Below are 24,209 nucleotides of genomic sequence, written 5' to 3'. Positions count from 1 at the left end.
GGCACAATAATGTTCATTACTTTAAAATGTCATGTGTGTCATGTGTCGGCGCAGATTGCGTAGTACTGGAACGGAGTCAAAGTTGTGGGTGACCGTTATGCAAGCTGACCGATTACAGAAAACGTCATGGAGAAAGACGGGCACAGAAATAGTGCGCAACAGCCGAGAATAAATGAGAAAGAACGAGAAAATGACCCCGACTGATTGATTGTGGAAAGAAACATCGCAGTAAGCAACAATGTGGAGGACATGGCAGGTGTTCGGTGTTTTATTCCCCAACAACCAACCCGAGTAACAAGTGAAGTCCACCCCCCAAAAGGAAAACTTCTCCGTCGGACACACATTTTCACCACAAACAGGTTCTCGTTAAAACTTTTAAACACGCGGAAACGCTGCACGTAGACAATAAAAGAAAACACAAAAGTAACTTTACTTTTAGCTCTCAACAAAAAAAAAGTGAGCCGAAATGAGAAAGGAAAGGTCGTTTTCCAGCGCACACCACATCGGATAGCACCTTTAATAACAGCCCCAGCAGGTTATTATTAGTTAGCTCTTGGGGCTAAAATATAATAGTGGCCTAAAGACAATGAGGACGATCAGTGTGAGCTAACAGGCTAACTGAACTTCTGTGTCCTGTAGCAGTGGGCTAACCTCCAGCGGCTAGCATGGCTAATTAGCTTATCACCCGGCGATGGCTAATTTATAAACTTCGTCGCGCAACCCTTCTTACATTCAAGAGAGAGAAAGAAATACGTTTTAGTCCCCCCCCCCGTCCCCCAATAAAGTATTCTAAACTTTTAAGTGTCGACCCGTTTCACAGTGACACTTTTTTGAGGTTGAAAAGACATCTTGTTGAGCGACAGACACCGACCGTCGCATATAAATGAAAGCCTTTTTTTTTTACGCACGTCGTTCTGGACGGTGGAACGAATCGCTCATCTCCTCGGGATATAACTACTCTTACATTGAAGGACACCCTCCCAAACAGTCTAGTTTTAAATGCAGGATAACAAGATGATGAAGTGCTTTGTAAATAATTCGCGGATATATGTATAATATATCATAACGACCGCCTGCTGTCCCCTTCCCGTCCAATAACACACACACTAGCTACCGCTATGGACACTCCATCCTGTGTCCCTTCTTCTGCCCCCCCCCCACCAAAAAAAACTACACTTATCCTGTATGTACATGCAACCCACGGTGTTGATTCGTACAGTTAAAAGCTTAACCGTTTAGACAAAGAGCGACATATTTCGTCGTTATGGTGTCCGTACTTTGAATGAACCGTGGTGGTGGGGGAATCTCCCTGCTCCTGCTCTCATTCAGTCGGCCAGTGACTCACCTCTACGCTCGGAGCCACCTCGTGTCTCCTACAGCAACACACACAATTAGCTAACCCGAGCTAACCAGGCTAACACACTCACTCACTCATGTACACACACACACACCCGGTGTGTGTCTGTGTATGAGTGCGTGTGAGGGGGGGAGAAAACCAAAGTAAAGTTACCCCACTTTCTTTACCCCCTACGATATTCAACAAGTAGCAAAAAGAGTCGGTTATAAGAGGAGAATATACCACGCCACGTTGCGTGAAAAAAAAACATTCTTTCCCACTTTTGAACTCGTTTATTAAAGGGGGGCTTGTGTGTGTGCGTGGTGGCGGTGGTGGTGATGCGGGTGGCAGCGAGGCTAAAGTTGCTATTGTTAGCATCATGTCGGCATGGTGGCAGCTCCGCCGCGGACCTTTCAATGACTTTCTGTCCGAACGACACAACAAACAAACGCCGTCCAAAGCGGTCAGAGAAGCCGACTTGGTCTCTGAGAAAAGTTCTTCTGAATGAGAGCCTCCTCCGCGAGGCACGGACTCCCAAGTTAACTTCCTCCCGCGGAGGATTAAAGAAAAAGTCTCATTGGGAAAAGTGAGAAAACTACTTACCAATCGGGCTCTTAATCTAAATGAAAATGGTTCTAAAAATCACCCCGGCTAACAAACAACTCGTCGCCCCGTGAACTGTGTGTTTCAGATCTATCGTATTTGAAATACAAATCATCCAACAAACAAACAAAAAAGCTCATCGCTTCTCTCTTACCCAACAAGCTTGGTCACTTCGGGGCTTTTTTTCTTTATCAAATCAACTCCTCGTTTTTAGTAGGGTTTAGTATCTCCGCGGCTGGCTCGAAAAAAATCCACCGTGGTCCTTGTTTTAAATATAAATAAACGGGAAAAGTTCAAGTTTTATTATCTCATTGGATGTTTTCTCCGGCGTGTCCTCGTATCTACGACCTCGCCGAGTCAGTGTGCGGGCTCTTCTCTCTCTCCTTTGTGTTAATTTCACTCAAATCGAGTTTAATCCGATCGATCCCTCGGCTGTTGGTCGCGCTCCCGAGTCCTCGGTCCTCCCCTCCAGACACTACGCTCACCTTCCTCGGCCAGGGGGCGCGCTCCCGAGGACCTCTCATGGATAAACATGCGGCGTGCGTGCGCGGTCACTGACCCCGATGTGCTTACATGTGTGACGCTTTTGGTAGTTTTTTTTTATTTTTTATTATTTCATTTTATTGAAGATGGGGAAATGATAATTGCGCTTGTGCGCATAATAATGTGGCAATGCTGTTTCTTACGCAAATAAACGATGTTACCTATAGGGGTGACACTTGTCTCTTTCTTTTTACCATGAGAGAGAGATTAGACTATTAGTAATAGTGTACACTATTACATCATCTAATCTCAAACAATCGTTTGTGACCCGTTTCTTTAAATAGATGCCAAAATGTAAAACAGAAACCGTTTGAAAATAAAATCAAGTAGACTAGAGTACATAAGTTATTCTTTCTTTCCTTTTATTTATTTATTTCTGTAATTTGGTCATAATAACCTATAGCTCAAATATGTAAATATTGAAAAATAGGCGACGATGGATCACAAACGTGAGATGGCCTACTTAGTAGTACATAACAGCCTGCCTAATAGCCTATATACGTAACATGCCCATGTATGTAGGCATTTGTTGTTTACTTTGCTATTTATGTAGAGGTAGAAAAACCCTGAGGAAAATATATTTGACAAATTCTGGATGCGAGTAAATAGGCTACAATGTCCTGTCGCTCTCTGCAGGCTCAGCTGCATGGAGAGAGAGCCTCAATGGGAGAGAGAGCTTTACACACAGACAGGTGTTCCAACTACATCTGGATAGCAGCAGGTTAGAGGTATCTTCCACTACTTCTGATCTGGATCCAGAATAATTTACACCGCTTTAAATAGACACGGATTGAAAAATTCAAAAAGCACATCGAGAAATGCAACTGTGACTTTGATATTTGCCTACGAAAAAGTCAAAACATGGATTATTATTTGGATTATCACAATACATATACATATAAGCACGCCTGCAGTTAACATATTTAGGCCTCGATTGCATGCCTCTTTATATCTCCAATACAAACAGCATATAGGCTACTTCAGCTTGGGGCCCATTCTGGGCGATAATGCAAAAATAATAAAATAAATAAACTATAAAGTGTGTGTTTATTGCCAGCAACGAAAGCATGGGTATTTTAAGAGTATGGTTAATTGCATCGTTAATATATCGTCTCTTTTCGTTCTCTTTTCAATCCCATCCTATCCTATCCTATATCCTATCCTATGTATGTTTACTTCCAACATGCAGAGAGATCGGGCACGGCTGTAACCCGGATGTTCCCGACGAAGCGGCCGGTAATTTTATCATAACAACCTGGCTCACAGGAGAGCGCCATTTAAAGACACAGGCACACTTTACCTCTTCAACGTTTTTCAGACCAATTAAGGACCCCTTTAATTGAGAGAGCCAGAGAGACGAAGCAGGGACCCTCACAACTTTTTCATAGATTCCATATTCATTGTTTGACAACACAACACAACACAACACAACACAACACACTGTTTGATCATCAGTGTACTTACTACTTAGTCTGCTCCCTTTTCCCTCTAGTCTACACCAAACCTCTTTGCCGAAAATAGCCGATCTACAAAGTTGTGAGCTTGTAGATCTGCTATTTTTGGCTAAAGTTCTTCTCAGTTCTTAATGTAAAAAAGGGTTCCTATCACACAAAGATTTGGCAGCCCCCCTGCAGTAACTCTGACGACCCCCTAGGGGTCACGGACCCCCTGTTGAAGACCCCTGCTCTAGGCTCTTCGTTTTCATTTCAGTCTCAATGACACTTCAACCCTATTTTCAATCTTTTATTTTTGTCTAATTGATTTTATTAGATTTTCATTCTTTAATTAGAGGGTGATTGTCTGTAGGCTACCTGTCTGTATAGGCTACGTTTCCCCAAGTTGATTCCATTTAGAAAAGTGACGCCATTCCCTCCCCTTTCTTTTCTTCTCCCTTTGTCAACGTCCAAGTGTATTAGTCACATTTCCCCCAAGTTTATCTTATATTCTAAATCTAGCCTAGTTTAGCCTATATAATGCCTAGTCAATTAGGCTTCAATATGATTCTTTAAAGAGTAGCTATATTCTTATCTCTTGTGTCTGGTCCCTTGACAACAAGGAGAGGTTCCACAAGACCGACTAATGAACTTTTCCTTTTTTTCCCCTGCCTCATATCAACTTTTAGAGCCTGATGTGGCAGAGCCAGGAAAATAAATCTTACAATGGTTTCGAATTATCTGAATTAATGGTTCAAGGTGTGCTCAGTTTATCTTGCTAGACAGTTAATGACACTTAGAAGTGGACATATGGCTTGGAAAATAACAATGTGCACCCTCCCTTTCAGAGTCTTTTTAATGACAGTTATGTCAAAGGCTGATCACGTGTACGCTTCCACATGAGGATCTGTCTCTGCTATTTGACGAATCCCTCCAGTAATAAAAGTTTTCCATGAAGTGTTTTCCACCAGAGGAAAATAGGTCATAGTGAATGACGCATACTGGACTTCCAAATTATATTACAATTTGCTAGGTTTTCACATTTTAGCTTGTGTATTCCTCCATAGGAGCTTTTTGATCGTCGTCTAACAACACTACATGACCTCATAATCTTAAAGACATTATACAGTAGGTATATGTGCAAGCAATTGTTTTGCTACTTGTTGTCAGTCTACTTAACAACTCTTTTTTTAAATTGATATTACACAGACAAACTAAAGCAGAATGACCAAGATAAAGGCCTTAAAGAAGAAAAGCAGAGTTATCAATTATGTCACAATTATTTTCTTTTTTTTTATACAACTAAGGTTTTCTGTTAGTATACTGTAACTGGTCACACCAGATCTGGAAAACATACAGATTTGAATACTGCAAACAACAACAAAACAATTTTCAATCAAAACAACTATTAGTACTAATGGTGTTAGTACTCTGGTGTTAGTACCTATACTAATAAGTACTAACACCAGACCATGAGAACCTTACGAAACCTCTGGTAGTAGGCTAGTCTGTTGACATTGCCTCACTTCACCTGTGGTATATAATCCATGATGCTATTCTAGACATTCTGTATAATAGAACCCTGGTTGTTATGGTTATGTCAAAGCATTGATGCACACAGGAATGTTATGAACGTCACTGAATAACATAGAGTTAAGTCCTGTGTTCATTTAAACCAGAGTGTAAACATCGACCATTTGGGTCCAGGTTTATACCCCCTGAGTTAAATTAACAATGAGGATTTTACCATGCAGTGCTCAAGAACTTTCCTCTTTATTGTGTATCACTTCCGGATATCTGCTTTCCAAGAAACATTTAAACAGATTTTTGACTGTGTCTCAATGTGTCGCCTGCTGCAGGGACGTGCAACCTTTTTTTACCATGTATACAAATTGAACAGGTATGGAAGGCTCAAATCAATCCTACAGGCCTGACAAACATAACATGACAAATAACATTTTGATGCACCGATAAGGACAGGAAAGTGGTAGAAAAAAATAGCCCATTATAGATATTAAAATAATAAATGTGAGCAGGACAAAAAGAATAATGCAAGTGAGTTCACAAGGTTACTGAAGACAAAGGAATTTCTTAAGGTATCTTTATGCTTTTTATTTCCGCCGGCTCCTGTGCACCTTTTTTGCACCTGGACATCTTTTCTTCTTCCATGCCAACAGTAGAGGAGATTTATTCTTTCATCTTTTTTTTTTTTTACCACAATATTCGTGCATAGGAATTTATAAGAAGTACTGATCTGCCCGCCCCCATCCCCCCAAAAAAGGAAAAATGTAAAGAATTTATTTCCCATCAGTGCTGTAATGTTGTAGGTGATAACCACATCCTGTATGTAGCAAGGCCTCTCCAAAACCATGTAATTCTCTCCGACAAGGTCTCGGGTGTATATTCAATACATCCGACATAGTGTATGAGCCCAAATACCATACCCAGCATGGACCCCCCCCCCCCCCCTTTGACGTTTGAGTAGAAGTTTAGTTTCCCATATGGGAGAAGTGTGTTGAATTGGAAACTTAGCACATGGGAAAACAGCCATCTGTTGCAGAAATATGTATTGAACTTTATGGCCAGAAGATATATGGACCTGCATGAACCACTGATCCACATGGGACAGAAACAAAACAAATAAAACATATTTACCTGTTACACCCACCAGGCTCAACTCCATTTTCCTTGATTCACATGCAAGAAGAAATTACTTTGAACTGCATTGTACATCAATGTTGTGCACATATTCTGCTGATACATTTATCACTGGCATAACACTTACAATTCTAATGAAAATTCACATGATACAGTTGTATAAATGGTTAATCTTTGTCTTTTTGGACCAGTTGTTGTTTTTTTTAATAAAAAGTTCTGTGGTAGTGCATGTGTCGGGTCAGTGGTCATGCAATGAAACCATACATTTCACTTTGGCTACATTCCTCATGGGATCAGTGTGATCTTCCAATTACTGTAGCTTCTCCCCTTTACTTTCCAACTCAGTTAACAAAGGGTGAATGTATAGTGTAAGGTACATTTCAGTGTTTTGAATCATATAAGAGATTTGGCATAGAGGAGGCCAATACAGTAGAGTTTGGACGGTTAATGGCCAGGCCCACAGCCCCATACAGCTGTTTGGGGAGTCTTGCTCAGGGACACTTGACGTGAACCAGGGACCTTCCGTTTCCCAGGCGGCATGTCCACCCTCTTGGCTATGGCTGCCACTTTTGGCATTTTGTGCTTTATTTCAGATACTATTGGTCAGTGTAGAGAGAAGGAAACCAAGGGCAGAGAGAGGAGACAGAGGAGAGACATGCAAGACAAGGGTCAGACTCGCGCCTGGGTCCTTGTGCTCACCAGGACCATATGGTCCATGCTTGCACCAACCAGCTGATTCACCAGGCATCCAGTTACCAATTCAACTTTAAAAGTTATCCGTAAGTATTTCACTTATGGTTAGGGTGAGCTCTCTTCAACAATCAGCAACTGTACAGAAACATATGTGCAAAATGTCAACTTCAGTGTAGAAACACTGTTGGGTTGTTATATTCTGGTATTATTTTGGAATTTTATGTAGTAAAAGTATTTTTTAATACTGTCAGAAGATAATTTCAATTAATGGTCCCACACATCTCCCATTAACAGTTCAAACCTTGACATGAAACTCTCTCTGAAAGTTAGAAGTTAGATGTGTTGCCACATCGATGCATATGGAAAATCAATCATGGACTTGGCTAATAAGTGATTTCTAATAACATAGAAACTTCTGTAGGCCTACACTTGAATCCATGGTATGGCAAGTTGGGAACAGCTTGGAAAATCAATGTAAATGCATGAATGTGCAGCAGGTCGTCCATCCTACAGCATGCTTATAGTTTGGTTGATCTTCCATCTGGTTTTCCACTATCCCACTAAAATGATTAAGGAATGTCAACATCTCTCTGTTCCTTTAGATGGATAAAGCAGATGCAGTAAAACGTTTATGGATCTATTAATTATTTCTTTTACCTGACATAGACACTGAATAGTCACAAAATCATGAGGTAAATGGCAAAACAAAAGAGAATAAGTACTCCAAATGAACCAGGCCAGAAATAAATATGTTTTTTGTTGTTTTTCATTTCAAAACATTTTTCTTTTCATAGCCAGATGATCATCAACATGACATTTGTAGAGTTTAGAATGTTTTATTATAGTTTATTGTGATAGCATTTTCAATTTTTCTTTTTTTTTCCTTTTTTAAAATTTTCCAAAGAACCAACACAGCAAATAACGTCAAGGATGGAGAGAAGAGGGAGAAGGTGGAGAGGAATAGAGAAAAAGGGGAGGGGAGGCGGGGGAGGGGGGTCACATAGATAAGATATATCGGTCGGTCCATAGATAGATAGGATGGATGCTTTCAGGTTTGGCTTCCCCCCCTGAGCCCCCCAGGGTTCACACATAATACATGTCGTTTACCAATAATAATGATCATAATAATATTAATAACTGTCATATCTATGAACAAAAGGAGAGCGAAAAAAAAAACACTTTGCAGAGGAAAAGCTACAGGCCTCTAACCCAATTCACTCACACTGCTGTGATATCCAAACTCCCTACAGTAATACGACGTTGCCTAAAAACACCAGCAGATAGAGAAGACTATAGTTTTATGTATGCATCTTCCATGTATGCATGCATATATGCAGGCTGGATGTGGGTGAGAGAAACAATGTGCAACGATACAAGACAACTTCAGTATTGGTACACATTTTTTAAACGTTTTGACATTGTACGTGGTTTATACAGGTTTGTCATTTTGTGTATAAATGCATATACTGTAGCCATGTAGATATGCACGTGTTAAGAACAATGCATCATAAACTAACATAAAAACTTTAGCCATTTTAGCAGCTGTCCAAATCTCTCTGAGGTTAAGGCAGACAGCTGATGTCAGGTCAGATTTATTGGGCTGTGGTGGGGTTTGTTGTTTTTGTCTTCTTTGACAAAAACACAGGTAAACAAAAGATTTGGCATTAAAAATAGAGATGAAAAAATATAGAGCCAACGTTACTATACAATCTGAGAAGTTGAGGACAGAGAGAGCAAGAGAGAAAAGGGAGGGAAGGGATTTGAGGGTAGATGGGAGGACAAGTATCAAGTAATGAATTAAGTAAAATAGGATGATAAAATCTTGCCTATCACAGCAGGGCCTTGAAGCAAAATACTGCAGCAGTTATCAATCAAGCTCTGATTATAGTATGCATCTGCCAGCTGATTCATGGTAGAATTCTGGCTTTGCAAAAGGGATACCGCAACATTTTAAATTTGAGTCTGTTTACCACCAAGAGCTTGTCATTAAGGGGGGGGGGGTATACATCATTTATCCCTTCACAACCACAGCAATGGGTTGGTAGCAACGCTAATATTTCATCATGTAAACCCTATGGGTCTCACTAGCCTTGAGCTAACAAGCTAGTTTGGTGACCTTTGATTTCAATGAGGAATGTCAACAATGTTAACTAGATGTTTTTTCTTCTTATGTGAGGCACAAATACCAAACTTCTTACTTGCCGTGTTGCGCCCGGTGACAACACAGGCACGAAAGACAAAATACCACGTTATCCCCTTCACAGCGAAAGCAAGAGAAACGAAGGGAGCCATATATACACAGAACGCAACAGTTAAATACAGTTAAAACAGTACAGCCTTCCTTTAAAACAAACTTTTTTCTATTTGATTTCATTTCATTGTGGCCACTGCTCAACCCTCCTACATGATTCCCTCGCTCTAATCCTTCAGTTAGTTTTTCATTTCAATTCCAACTTCATCACTTTTCACACAACAGTTTGGTCTTTTATTCCCTCCCATGACAGTTTAAAACATTTTTTTTGTTTAAACCACAGCCACCTTCTAGTGTTCATTAAATACAATTCAGCTCATGTCAAAAGAAAATAAAAAACATAAAGACGCAAAGAGAGAATAATAACAACCAGTTACTAAAATCAAAAGAAAACAAAAACTAAGAAACTGTGAAAAGAATCCACCACAGTTGGTTTTCTGGACAGACATTTGTTGGTTGCAGTGTGATAGGGAGGTTGCTAATGCCACCTGCACTCTAAACAAAAACAGATGCACTGAAATCACACAATTATATTGTCCCAAATACACAACAGACTGACACAACATGTTAAATATGTTGCTATTAACGCGCTGTGCCTGTATGTGCAAGCAGACAGTTGTGCCATTTCAACAAGTCCATTTTTTTGAGTGCCTGCTCTCTGAAGCACAGGAAATACAGTCACCTTCTTTTTATGTCTCTCTCCACTTCTAAGGAAAGTCAGCATGATCTATTAAAAAAACAACATACTTGTAGATATCTTAAGTGTTGAAATACCTCTACAATGTGGTCATGTTGAGGGACTGACAAATTATGTTCCTCAGTGAAAAACTGTGCTTTGCCCTGTCCTAGCTGTGGTTATACAACGTAGCTAGCTTTTTTTCGTCTCGCCTTAACCAAAAACGGATCCATTGGCAGCAAGAGCAACAGTATCAGAGATAACATGGCTGAACATAACCCCGCCATAGGTGACATGATTAGTTGCATTTTCAGCAACATAGAAAAGCTTACGCCCGATTTATACTTCAGCTGCAAAGTGTTGTGTGATGTGTCGCTTGATAAAAAAAAAAGATGACTGAAAAAAGTGACACTTTCTTTCAGTTGTAAATACTTTATTTTTGTCGAGCAACACGCCGCAAGACACTCCGGCTTCAGGCTTTTAGAGCAACGGCTCTCCAAACTCCAGCAGGTGTGCAATTCTCGATTTGGGTTTTATAAAAATAAAAGACTTCAAATTCGTTTATTTTTTATAAAATATCAAAACCTGGACACCTCCAGAATTGTGAGAGTGTTCGCCTCTTAATATCTTTAAGTTGACTTTGTTCCTGCGGGGGGGTTTCCCAGTGGAAGGGAGGAGCGGACGAGGCTTGGCTACTGGCTAGGCCCCTAAGCCCAGTGGAGTAGAGACGTCCTGAAGACACACACAAAGATGGAGATGGATGGAGAGATGGGGCGACAGCAGGAAACTAGATAAAAGGAAGAACGGGGATGGATGGAGAGAAGGACCCGGGTGGATGAAGGGACAGAGTGACAGAGACAAGAATGGAGAGGCTTAAACAAACTTGTTAGTGAGTGAGCGTGGCCAGTTATGGAGAAACGCAAGGAGGAGGTTTGGACAAGGGAAGGAGAGGGGACAGAGGGAGGAGGAGTGGAAGGAGGGAGAGAGGGGAGGGTCTGAAGAGATGTGTTCAGATGGTGTTCAGCAGCATCCGCCCCCAGCCTGTTGTCCCCCCTGGTTACCAGACAGCGAGGAGTTGGTGGTGGGATGCTGGGGTCCGATCTTAATACCGTTAGCCTGCACAGAGAGAGAGAGACAAGAGATGTTGTTTGGCTTAATTAGTAGGCCAGGGATTGTTCTTCATTAAAACTGCCTTGATAGCAGAAGTGGGCGACAGATTGAGTGGGTGACATTAAAACCACCAACAGCATTCTTAAACACCTTCTTTTAGCGTCACAATACACAGCATTCTGAGGCTGACTCAATGCACTGCTTTGTGAACAAATGTTAAAAGCACACTAAAAAGACAGATTTGTTTCCCGTCTTATAGTCAATTTACAAACACAGACAGGCGATGGAAGTGGAGAGAAATAAGAGTGAGAGGCAGTTCTCTTCTCTCTCTGTGTGTGTGTGTGTGTGTGTGTGTGTGTGTGTGTGTGTGTGTGTGTGTGTGTGTGTGTGTGTGTGTGTGTGTGTGTGTGTGTGTGTGTGTGTGTGTGTGTGTGTGTGAGAGATGTATGGAGCTGTTACTTTCATCCCTCCCTACTCTGCCCTTCAGACAGAAGTACAGTAGAGCATCTGAGAGCGCTCTCTCTCTGTACAGTACAGTGGTCTCTTCTCCTCTCTGGGAGGCTTGCCCTTTCTTGCTGTAGCTCTCTCTCTCCCCCTCTCTCTCTGGCTCTATATTCATATACAACCCCCCCCCCCCCTTCCTCCTCCAGTAGCAGCAGTGCCCCTGGGAAACGCTGCGTGCCTTTAAATCACATTTATAGAGCTAAGGCCACGAGGGTGTGTGCGTATGTGTGTGTGTGTGCTAAGTTTGTGTGTGTTCTCACTGTGCCTGCCAACTGAGGGGGAGGAGGGGGTTCTGCTTGGGGTTCCCTCTCTCTCTCTCCCTCTGTCAGCTGATGTGGTTTGGACCGGGTGCTTGGCCTCCCACTCATTTCTTTTTTCTTCCCCTCCTCCCTTCCTCCTCCTACTACTACTAATAACAAACAGACCAATGGCGGCAGAGGGGCTCGCCTGCCTCTGGCTCTGGCTAGCTGGATAACAGCCTGTGCCGACTGGCCCAAAAAGCGGTTGAATCAGTGACAGGCAGGCTGGCTGGCTGACTGGCTGACTGGCTGGCTGTAGTGGCACACACGACTACTAGACTGGGCCGAAGGACCCGGCTTGCGGTGTGGCTTTATACAGACTGCATGAGCAACTGGCTGTGGGGTTGGCTGACTGACTGTCTGTCTTACTGCTGCTTGACTGAGACCTTGTGGGATGTGAGGAATTTATGACCTGGCAGGGTGCCAGGCAGAGAGAGAGAGGGAGGAGAGAGAGGTGGGAGGGCAGCAGCATTAAAGCAGGAGAGAGAGAGAGCAGGGGGACAAAAAGACAGAAGGGAGCGAGTGGAAAGTAGAGCGAGAGAGAGAGAGAGAAGCCGCTGGGTGTGGGTAGGAGGAGAGAGAGGAATGCTGGAAGTTTGGCTTGGCTGGACTCAATGGAGGGCCTAGCCCAACCCCCCCTCCCCCCCCCCCCCCCTCCCTTTTTTCTTTTTGAGGCGAGAGGGAGCGTGGCAAACCACAGACATACTCCCAGAGATACCACAGAGACGAGAGAGGGGAAAACAGAGAGAGACGGGAGGGGGAAAAGGACAAGAGAAAGGCAAGAAAAGATTGGAGAAGGAGAGAAGAGTCTGTCTCACCTCATTGTTGATATCAAACACACCCTCCTGGATCTTCTCATAGATCTCCTTGGCTGTGTTGATGAATGCCTGAGAAAGACAGAAAGACAGAGTGAGGTGAGGGAGCAATAGAGCCTCCGTTATTGTTTCTAGTTCTTACATCTGTTTATGTTTAACTCCCAATAATCAAAAGTTAGATATATTTAAAAAAAAAACGTTCACAGGAAGGCAGCAGGCATTAGGGCCGCGGAAGAGGAATGTTGAAGTAGTCTTGTTTGTATTGGACCTCGTTCAGGGCATTAGCGTCCAAACCCATTTGTGTGAGTGTTATGAGCAGAGTGGAGTAGCCAGCGACTGGCTTCCCACAGGCCTCCCAGACAGAGCTACTGGTTTGGGTTTAAATGGTACCACAGATCACCACTACTACAGCATGTATGACGTATTCACATAAAAAAGAAAACAGAGACTAATTTGGGATCGATGTCCATCATCGCTTCTCCGAAGCCCCTTTCCCACTGTAAAAAACAAATGACACAATCCAGTAACACCCGCTAACATCTGCTTCTGTCTTTAGCGGGAAAGGCTACAATCGGCATTCATTCCCGGGACAACTCTGCAGTCGTCACAGGTATTTATTGGCTCTAGCTGCGATTGTCAATGATGGAACCAGAACACCCAAGGTAGATAGATATGCAAATTCCTGCCCCTTTTTCCAGGACACTATAAGACAGCTTCTCCTGATGCAAGGGGAAGAGGAAATAAAGAGATCAAGGGCTCTACCGTGTGAGAATATCACTCACATTTCTGCCCCTAAAACCTGTGACCCTGAAAACATATTTACAAAGTATACAGTAAAGACCACCACATGTAATATTTTCATCCCAAAGTAAATGAAAATTCATCAGCACTTCAGAAGCAATTTGAACATTTTGGTAATCAAAATCCTCTATTATACCACCCCCTGAGTCATCTCTTTTCATAATTGCAAGCAATCCCAAAAGAATCATTCTGATCGGTTTAGATAGTAGTAATTGTGCATAGCCTCTGGACAGCACGCATCTGAGAGAGAAGATAGCAAGAGATTGAGTGAGTGAGAGCGACAAGACAGATTCTCACACACTCACACACACACACGCACACACACACACAGAAAGAGAGAGAAAGCAAGCAAGCAGTACTTGCAGGCATTTCACGAATACACTTATTTTTTTACTGTCTGGACTCTGGAACGCGCCATAATTGATTAGATGACAGATCTTTTTATTTGTAATGGTGGATTTATTTGCCGTTTTATGCCCCATAATGATCTGGTGTGTTATTGAACGTGACACACCAGAAAGAAAAACAGAAAAAGCGCCGTCCTCTACTGGCAATGGGAATGGAGTAAATCACTTAGTGCTCATTTTAGTGGGGAAAGGTTATGATCGATCCCAGTGGTCGCAATTTGATGCAAAGAAGACTCCATATGCAAACGCATACAAGCACACATAAAAACAAATCAATAAATAAATAAATACAACTCAGAGACAGTAGCAGTTTATTCTGAAGTCTTTAAACTTATGCTCTTTAGTTGTGAGAGAGAAATGTTGTCTAAGCTCCCTGAGCTACCAGACAACTACCATGGGATAACACACTACTACACACTTTCACTTTCACATGCACACACACACACGTTTATTTCTACAGAGTTACTAGGCCCTAGGGCCCTGTGCAGGGATTAAACTGGTGCGGAGGGCCCTGGGACCAGTGTGATACTACACACTACTGGTGGTGACAGCCATTTCACAGCCATCCATCTGTGAGGAATAATAAAAGAAACAGTGCCCCCATCTGGTGAAATCCACACATTGTAACGCCTGAATAAAATAAAAAAGAAAGACCCCCCCTGCAAACTAGTAAAGGGTTGTCTGCTTTCTTAAAACCATGCTGTGGTTGTTCTCCTAACGTTTACAAACAACACACTGATGATGAGGCGAGTTAATGTCATTCTGTGTCCGCGAGGTTATTGCATTGGAAGCCCTAATGAGGGTAAAGATGGATGGATGGATGGAGAGTGTGAAAGAACAGAACCAAAGAAAACAGAGTGGAAAAGGGGAAAGGGAAGAGGAGCAAAGAGTATGTTATGGGAATGTGCATCTCTGAGGGTCTTCCCAGAAGATTGGTGTCCACCCACGGACCCTGACGACCAGCCGAGGACTCCGATTGGCTGCTGGCTGTCACCGAGGGGAGGAAGGGGGTCATGAATATGTATGAGATATAACTGCTTGATGCACAGCTAGGAAGGGGAGGAGGGGAGGTACATATCAGTTACTAGAGAGGGAGCAACAGAGATGGAGGGAGGGGGGAGAAAGAGAGAGAGAGAGAGAGAGAGCGAGAGAAAGAAAGAGGGAAGGTAGAAAGGAATAAAAATGAGTAAATGATGGACGGAGCGATAGAGATGGAGGGAAATGGAGAGCGGGAAGGGGGGGAGAGAGAGAGAGAGAGAGAAAGAGAGAGAGGAGACGTAGGGTATCAGGAGGATTGAGAGGACACTAATGAGACAAATTAATCATACCACACACATGCACACACACACACACACACACACACACACACACACACACACACACACGCATGCATGTGTTCATGCACTCTTCCCTGTATTCAACACCTCAGGAGAACAGCTGTGTGTGTATATGTGTGTGTGCGCGCGCACGCACGCACGCACGCACGCACGCTTGCGACTGATAATGTGTAGGGCATGAGAGAAACTTAAGGGGGGAAAAATCAATGTAAACACACACACACACACACACACACACACACTCGATGGTGCCCAAGGCCTGGCGTGCTGTGGTGTGTAGGATGGGATTATTTATGTGATTGGATAAGTGAGAGAGAGGTCCCTGAAGACATCACCATGCATTCATTAAATATACCAACACTCTGTGTGTGTGTGTGTGTGTGTGTGTGTGTGTGTGTGTGTGTGTGTGTGTGTGTGTGTGTGTGTGTGTGTGTCTACACAACAATTGGGCTGATCTATGCTGTGTGTGTTTATGTGTATGTATTAACATGGCTATTTATGGTACATGCCATGAAGGCACTTCATTTGGTACAGCAGCTTCGGTTGGGTGGGTATGCATATGTGGTTTTGTTATGGCAGGTCGGGCCTTCATAAGTGCGCCAACAGATGAGACACTTGCGGGTTGTGCTGTTTTCGAAGTGCAAGTAAAATGGACAATTACTTGTGCAAAACATCAGAATATTGATGATCGATAGTCGGCCCTTGAGTGCATAAATTATTCATTGATCTTTTGGGATCTTTTTTCTTTTTTACTTTAGATTTTTGTAAAGTGATGCCCCTGTATAACCGTTAGGGTTAGGGTAAGTCTAAGTCTAAGTATAACATCACTGACCTACTGCAAGAGAGCAGCCAAATGAATGAAAAGTGGTGACGGCAAACAATGCCGCAGCCGCTGGACCACAATTCCCCTCTCAAGACGTTCTTTGTTAACCTCATAGAAACTGAGGGAGACGAGACATTCCCTGCGTGAGCCAAACGCTACAACAACAAAACCTCAGATTCTCAGGGAGTTTTTTTGCTGCCAACATTCCCAGCTTGCGTCTGCACCACCATAATATTCATATGCTTATAGACAACAAAATGATAAGCCTGAGCTAATCATTCTGTGAGATCAAATTAAATGTGCATCATAATCAGCCTACTTACTAGTGTTTACATTTACGTACAAGAATGTCATAACGATGCAAAAGAGAAAAGTGCTAACAGTGTTGATTCTCTTACCTCCTCTACATTAGAAGCAGTCTTAGCTGAGGTTTCCATGAATATGAGGCCGTGTTCTCTGGCAAATGCCTCTCCCTCCTCCTTCTTCACCTCTCTCCTTGACTCCAGGTCACTAAACGCACACAGATACACATCAACACAGACGCACATTGGAGGAAATGGAACAGACCACAGGCTACACTATTCAAGGTTACAGTAATGTTATCAAGACTGCATGGGATGACACGTGCACACTGCAATCCGTGACTTCTTGTATACAGATATGAGCTGACATTTTGTAGAAGGATGTGAGAGATAATTCTTGTAGCAACTGGGCAAAAGCATATTTCAAACCCTTGGAAGATTGTGGGACGATTTTGTGGACTGATTTTACAATGGCTATTTCTTAGAGGGTCTGTCCATACATGTAACTATTTCTGACATTTTCAGTCTCCATACATACAATGGAGAATGTGATGCAAGTCCTCATTGGGCACTGCGTTCATGGTCGATATACCACTCACCTCTTGTTTCCGATGAGCATGATGACCATGTTGGAGTTGGAATGTTGGCGTGCGTCCTCTAACCAAGTTGTCAAGTGGTTGAAGGTGTCCCTTCTGTCAAACACATACAGGGACACAGCAGTCAGCTAATTATTATTCAGTCTTATACACTTCTTACATATGAATTAGCCACAAGTGTAGATACTGCAGAAAGGAAAGAAACTAAAGCACACTTCAATTATTGTAGTCTGCACGTCTGACCAACTCTGCATTCGTGTTTGACTGGACTCTTTTTAAATTGTGTACCGAGCCTTTTCTCTGTCTACACTTCCACAGTTTTGTTTTTGTGTGTGGTCCACTGGAAGCCGTTCCCTCCCTGCACTGCTCTACGTGGTTGACTTGAACATTCTCGATGCAAAATACGTCAAACTAATCTCTCTCTGCCCCTCCTGTCACACAGTTCACTACTGGATAAGTAAACTTTCCAGCTGGAGGAAAAGGCCAATAATGTCATGGGAGGCTGAACCACAGGGGACTGGCGCGTATTCAATGGGAATTATCAGCTGCTGGAGATGACACTGTGTCCCTCTCTCCTTGTTTGTCCATCTGGATTTTTTTTTATTTTTCAGGGTGAACCAGAAACTTCCTGGTTCAAATGAGTGCATGCCGACTACTGAGGTTGCATGGCTCCATTTGATTCTCTGCGTTACCTTGTGATGTCGTAGACTAGCAGTGCTCCGGCTGCTCCTCTGTAGTAAGACCTGGTGATGGAACGGAATGACTCCTGACCGGCCTGGATATGAAGAAATAGATAGTCATTAACATGTGAGTAAGGTGAACGATGTCCGAGGATCTGCTGATGGACCCAAGTCCGTTCTCTACTGGGTGACGGGTCTGGAGGTTTTAATACGTTACATACACAGTAGAACTAAAGACGCAAAGGAGATAAATAACCATTGTGATGCTTTCACAAGAAATTGTGATTGAATTAATTCCTGTTTATCGTGGTATAAAGATTAATGCGCACATGCACACGCAAACACACACACACATACACACGAGAACTAAACATTCTCTCAATGTCTAACTGGCGCATATCAACATCCAGTCCCTGGTTTTAGTCCTGATCCCCTAGTCGAGTCCAGCTCCTGGTGTTCAAGTCAGCTGGGAGTGGCGAGTAACAGGGACAGAGCAGGGCCTGTTATGTGGACACAATGGACTTCTCTGACACAATCCCTGTTGTCTCTCTGCTTTCCAAAGCCTGTCTCTCTCTCTCTCTCTCTCTCTCTCTCTCTCTCTGACAGTGTTCCTGGGATCAAACCTGCGTCACTCTAGTTACGGTGCCGTCTCCAAACCCACCACGCCTCCCAGCAGCACCTTGTTTACTCTCCTGTCTGTACTTCACTGGCTGGACCATAAACTTGCTCATTCGCTGTTCATGTGTCTAGTCGGCTCCACCCTTGTCTCTCTCCCTCTCATACTTTGCCTTTCACTAGCTCTCCAACAGGGCGTGTAAGACTGACCCCTCTCTCAACCCCCCCCCCCCCCCCCAACCCACACCCCTATTCTCAATCCCCCTTTTTATTAGGGTGATGACCGTTATGGGAACGATGCCCATTGGGAACGCATACCCCTCCGGTTATGCAATATCCATTGTACCGTTGTCAGGGTACACAATGTACCCGTTGAACGAGTACCACAGTACCCATTATCATAGTACTTGGAGGCCATTCTATGACGTCAGTACTATGACATCATATTGATGACATTGTGGATCTCCATATCTGGACAGATTTATGGATATTAGCAGATATCTCTGGAGAACCTCCGATCCAACAGACTTCCCACTCTGCAGCGAACTCCCTTAGGTCATCGATATACACAGCAAGTTTGAAGTTGATGATCGCTCTGACGGTTCTCGATATAATATGATACGTCATATTGATTACATCAGGGATCGCTATATATGGAGATTTGTGTAATGTATAGCGATTTTTGTAGGACCAACTGCACTCCCTCTGGTCCTCTGCAATACAGACGCAAAGTTAGAAGACGATCGGTCAGACCACCTCGGACGGTTCTCGAGATACACGGACACGCACGCAGGGGATTCCAGGCATTCATAAACAGATAATAGCTTAGCGCATCTATAGTTAGATAACAATTCTATGTCTCGTGCTGCAGTGTAATATTGTTGTCTCTGTGTGCTTTTAACACGGTAGCAAATGCACAGCACCGCTCTATGGCCTTAACAGGGCTGACAGTAGACAGCTGCAGCCCAGCATCTCCTTCTCCTCTCCTTCTCAAAAGGATGCATCCCGACAGGCAGACAACCAGGCCATGAGTCAGTCAGGAAAACAGTCAGTCAGTCAACCAGCCAGGCAGTCAGTAATGCTATTAGTGAATAAATGATAAATGAGACCGAAAAAGAGAACGCTGTGTCTGTCTGCCATCTGGTCCACACACACACACACACACACACACACACACACACACACACACACACACACACACACACACACACACACACACACACACACACACACACACACACACACACACACACACACACACACACACACACACACACACACTCCCAGGATATATCGGTCTCCCCTGGTTCTTTAAGAGTCGTCTAACCTCTGAGACCACTAGAAGGCTGCCAGGTAACAGTACACTGTTGTGCGTTTTATTTTGAGGTGTTTTCAACAGACTGTTTGTGAGCCACAACCGAGACACTTAAGCTTCTATTGACTTTTGGGTATTTGACCTCAGGGAGTGTGTCCTAACGAGCTATGGGAAAAAGACATTATGTCCTTGCTGTAACGCGCAGACAACCGGAGTGTCAGAGCTCGGTGCATCCTGTGGAGTTTCAGACTTGCTCCACTGTTGCTCATGGAGCTCTGACTCCACCTGCTGGCCAGCATGTTAACTGCACCTAACTGCATCACATTATGGACATTGACATGCCAATAAAATTACATAACACAGTGTTCCCTCTAGAATTTGTTTAGTATGGAGGGTAGTGGTGTAGGAATGTTATCGTCTCGATGGGGGTTGGTGGGTGGGTAGGTGGTACAAAACCAGAAACACTATCTACTCTTTGAAATTCTATGCAATTGTATTAATGTAATACTTCAAATGACCTCAGTACTTACAGATTGTGGCTTTATTAATGCAAAATTAAACTTTGGTAGAGGGTTGTGGTGTGTCCCATGATTCAACTCCAAATATTGGCAAGATATCTTCAATAGTTGCTCGATAGATTAAAAACTGATTATCCAACAGTCTCCCCACTGACTTATATTGGACGGTGAAACCGTTCCCAAAGTGAAATTCTTAGGACACAAATTAAAGCAAACAAAATGGATTCTGCCAATGCATGAAATTATGAAACCAGACTCACCTTTTGTTTTTGTCTGTGCACAATGATTGGTAAAGGTGCCATGATTTACTTTGGTTGAAATAAGTGTTAATTCGCTCTATATTCTGATAGTACTCATTACTAGTGTGTTTGTTCAGTAAAAGGAGTCTCCCATGCCTCTCCAGCCCTTTATTAAACAGAAAATGCATTTTCAGTGCTCTCTCCTGATTGGCTTAAAATGTGTCACCTACCTTAAAGTGTACTATATTTTGTTTACTAAAGAGCTAGAGAGACCCCTGTGACCGAAAAAATGCTCTGTAGCAATGAGTACTATCAGAATATAGTACTTTAACTTTTTTAACAAACAAAAAAAGATCACTTATCACTTGCTTATCACTTACCCTACCTTTTATCGGTCGCAGAAGCATATTAGCTACCAGATCTTATTCCTGATTAAAATAGTAAAATCAACAAGAAGTTGGCGTTTTTATTTCCAAAAGACGCTGAACCAGGTTTCGTAATTGTATACATTGGCAGAATCCACTTTGTTCACACTCACTTGTTAAAAGTGTGACATTGAGACCCGTTTCACTGTGCAATGTTAAGGAAAATATTTTTGGATGATCTTTTTTTTTTATCTACAGAGAAACTACTGAAGATATCTCAACAATATTTGAAGTTACAGTAGCAAGGTAAAAAAAAACACTACCAAACTTTAATTGTCCTTTAAACGTTGAACAGCCTTCTATTACACCATGCGTGCAAGTACATACATGTTCTTTAAAAGACCCAAGCGGTATTTAACAAATGTGTATTCATTCGTATGTAGGCTATGCTATAGTTTTATATAGTGTCAGACAGGGTATTTATTATTATGTATAAGTGGCTGGCCCACAAAACAAAAACAATCATAACATTATTTAAATCACATATCCAGTCTGCATGGATTAAAGCAAAATAAAATCTCACGACTTAATTTGTTTTGTATGGCCAAGTCCTATTATGCAATTTGTGAAAAAGTGTTGAAAGGAGCCCTCCACACACTAAATGGTAAATGGTAAATGGTGCATTTATATAGCGCTTCTATCCGAAGCGCTTTACATTGATTGTGCCATTAACCCATTCACACACACATTCATACACCGATGGCGGAGGAAACCATGCAAGGCACCAACCTGCTCATCGGGAGCAATTAGGGGTTCAGCGTCTTGCTCAAGGACACTTCGACACTAACTCTAGGGGAGCGCCCCAGCCCGGGATCGAACTGGGAACCTTGCGGTTTTCCAGCTCACACTACCCGGCCACTCTACCCCTGAGCCACTGCCGCCCCTAGCATCACTAGCGCTGATTCCTAAACAATTAACAAAATATGTAAAAGGATGATATTTTAGTAATATTGTTCCTGCTGTCTTACATACTGAAAATGCTTCTAAACATATTGCTAGTTTGACCACTTCAAATGCACTAATCTTCAACCCATTTAGACCTGGAACCACATTACGTAACTATACCTTTCAAGCCGGGAACCCCTTTTGGGGTTCTTGTTGCTATATTCAGTATATAGCAACATAATTCTTTCGTCATTTTTGAATAAAATGTTTTCAGGTCTACATGGGTTAAAAGAAAATATAGAAAATAGCCGATCAACAAGCTCTCAATGCATCGCAGACGCATTGAGAGCTTGTTGATCGGCTATTTTAGCTGTGCAACATACTTCCGTAGAAGACATGCTGGCTTCTATGGAATCAAAATGACCGAAATCAGTCATGGCGAGTGAGAACTTTAATCCATGAGTCTGTATTTATTTACCCTGGGTAAGAGCTGTGGACAGTGTAATAAGCTTGTACTGATTGGCCAAACCGAGACGGACAGGATTGACACCACGAGCAACCTAAGTTTAATTTAGAGCTTTGTTCACGGAGCTCAGTAATATCAGATTTAGGAACTAACCATGTGAAAGAAACATTGATAAAACTCAGCCGGCAAAAACATGGTTGCTGTGGATGATTAGGTAGAATTGACGGCTGAGGAGATGCTGGAGTTTATCCAGGTGCATAGGAACCAAAACCTTTAACCCGTTAAGACCGGGAAAGCATCTGTGTCATTTTAGATTTTGGCTATATTTTAACCACTTTAACCATCATTTTATACTTTGGCTATTCAAAAATAGCAGATATACAAGCTCATAGCGCGTCACTTTGTGCCGCACTATGAGCTTGTCTTGATCTGCGTTTTACTCAAATCTTTGCTTCTGGGGGTCCCTGGAACAAAGTATTTTAAGATGGGGGTCCGCAACCATATATATATATAGAGTTTTGGGGGTCCTTGACAGGAAAAACTTTGCAGACCACTGATATAGAAGGATTTAGAAGACATTTTTAGAATGGGCCTGAGGTCTTAATGGGTTAACGGTTCACAGGATGGCTGTGTTCCAACTAGGGCAAAATCCCGCCAGCAGCACCTGCAGTGTTCTCAGCCAACTCCCTCCTCATACAGCAGGACCACCATTTATAGAATTATAATTTAGGCATTTAGCAGACGCTTTTATCCAGAGCGACTGCCATTATGCACGGTAAACACCATACATGGAATGCAAAGAGACAGAGTACTAGTGCCTCAGGGAACTAGGCTCACAGGAAAAGCAAGAACCTAGCATCAGTCTAAAGTTAAATAATATACGATCACAATAATAATCTGTACATTGAAACTATAGCAACAGACAAGGCTGGAAACAAGGCTGGAAACACCATTGGATGCGCCACGCCAGCCCGGATCCAACGAGCCGCCCCCCGTCCCGGTAGGACCCACCGGGTGCCATTGCTGCTTTAAAAAGGGATAGTCCACCCAAAAAAAACTATTTTTCTATCGATTAGTCACCCCATGGAGACTTGAATTCATGGATATTTTATAGCAAACCAATCATCAAAAAGTCCTGCGAGACGCCCACATATTGACGCCCACAATTTTCTCGCCTGCCAAATGTAGGACTGGGCTGTTACCCACTAATCACTACCTACAAAGCCCTCAACACCCAGGCCCCCCACTACATCTCTGGACTCATCAAACACCACGTCCCCTCCCGCTCCCTCAGGTCGGGTGATGCCAACCTCCTGGACACCCTCTGGACAAATAAGCGAACCTGGGGTGACAGGGCCTTCTCGGCGGCTGCCCCCACACTGTGGAACTCACTCCCAGCTCATATCAGAGCTGCCCCCACCCTCACCATGTTTAAAACCACACTCAAAACCCACCTTTTCACACTCGCATTCCCTACAGAAAACCCCAACCCTCACCCCTCCCTTTTGTTTTCCTTTCTTTTATAGTTTTAACCTTTTAACTAGTTCGTTCTAATAAAGTTGTTTTTTATCTGTTCTGTAAAGCGACTTTGAGTACCTAGAAAAGTGCTATATAAATCGTATGTATTATCATTATTATTACCCCAGACTAAAATGAGATGGATGATCAAGATGTGTCTGCACTCTGCATGGTAGTCGTATCTTGGCTAGCATCAATCAAGGCTAGCATTTCATTCGCCAGGGTAGTTCCTCACAGGCAATAAACTGGCAGTAAAGTTAATCTATTTATTAACATAACCACTTGAACCCCTAAGGGCATGTCATAATAGGTGAACATTCTGTGAAAATATCAGATCTACAATAATAATACAAATAATATT

The 24,209-nt window shown here is 42.8% G+C and overlaps 2 protein-coding genes across 4 annotated transcripts in view; both read right to left on the bottom strand.

The window, feature by feature from the left end:
* The window catches only part of chd7 (chromodomain helicase DNA binding protein 7), a 94,057-nt gene extending 91,523 nt beyond the window's left edge, over window positions 1–2,534 (bottom strand). For 2 of the 3 annotated variants that reach the window (XM_084058732.1, XM_084058731.1), the window contains exon 1: window positions 2,094–2,534. The gene's annotated coding sequence lies outside the window, so the exon portion shown is untranslated. The remainder of the gene's footprint in view (window positions 1–2,093) is intronic. The other variant, XM_084058730.1, reaches the window with a different exon arrangement.
* A 5,470-nt stretch (window positions 2,535–8,004) lies between these two features.
* rab2a (RAB2A, member RAS oncogene family) overlaps window positions 8,005–24,209 on the bottom strand; it is a 30,866-nt gene continuing 14,661 nt past the window's right edge. Inside the window, exons 4-8 of the mRNA XM_084057538.1 lie at window positions 17,880–17,962; window positions 17,191–17,283; window positions 16,688–16,799; window positions 12,925–12,993; window positions 8,005–11,309 (exon numbers count right to left, since the gene is read on the bottom strand). Coding sequence (XP_083913664.1) covers window positions 11,214–11,309; window positions 12,925–12,993; window positions 16,688–16,799; window positions 17,191–17,283; window positions 17,880–17,962 — 453 coding nt within the window. The 3' untranslated portion in view covers window positions 8,005–11,213. The remainder of the gene's footprint in view (window positions 11,310–12,924; window positions 12,994–16,687; window positions 16,800–17,190; window positions 17,284–17,879; window positions 17,963–24,209) is intronic.

This window comes from Gymnoscopelus microlampas (genome assembly GCF_963454915.1).
Source record: "Gymnoscopelus microlampas genome assembly, chromosome: 5".
Classification (NCBI taxonomy): Eukaryota; Metazoa; Chordata; class Actinopteri; order Myctophiformes; family Myctophidae; genus Gymnoscopelus; species Gymnoscopelus microlampas.
The sequence above is the reverse complement of the archived record's forward strand: the minus strand, read 5'-3'. Positions and strand labels throughout refer to the sequence as shown.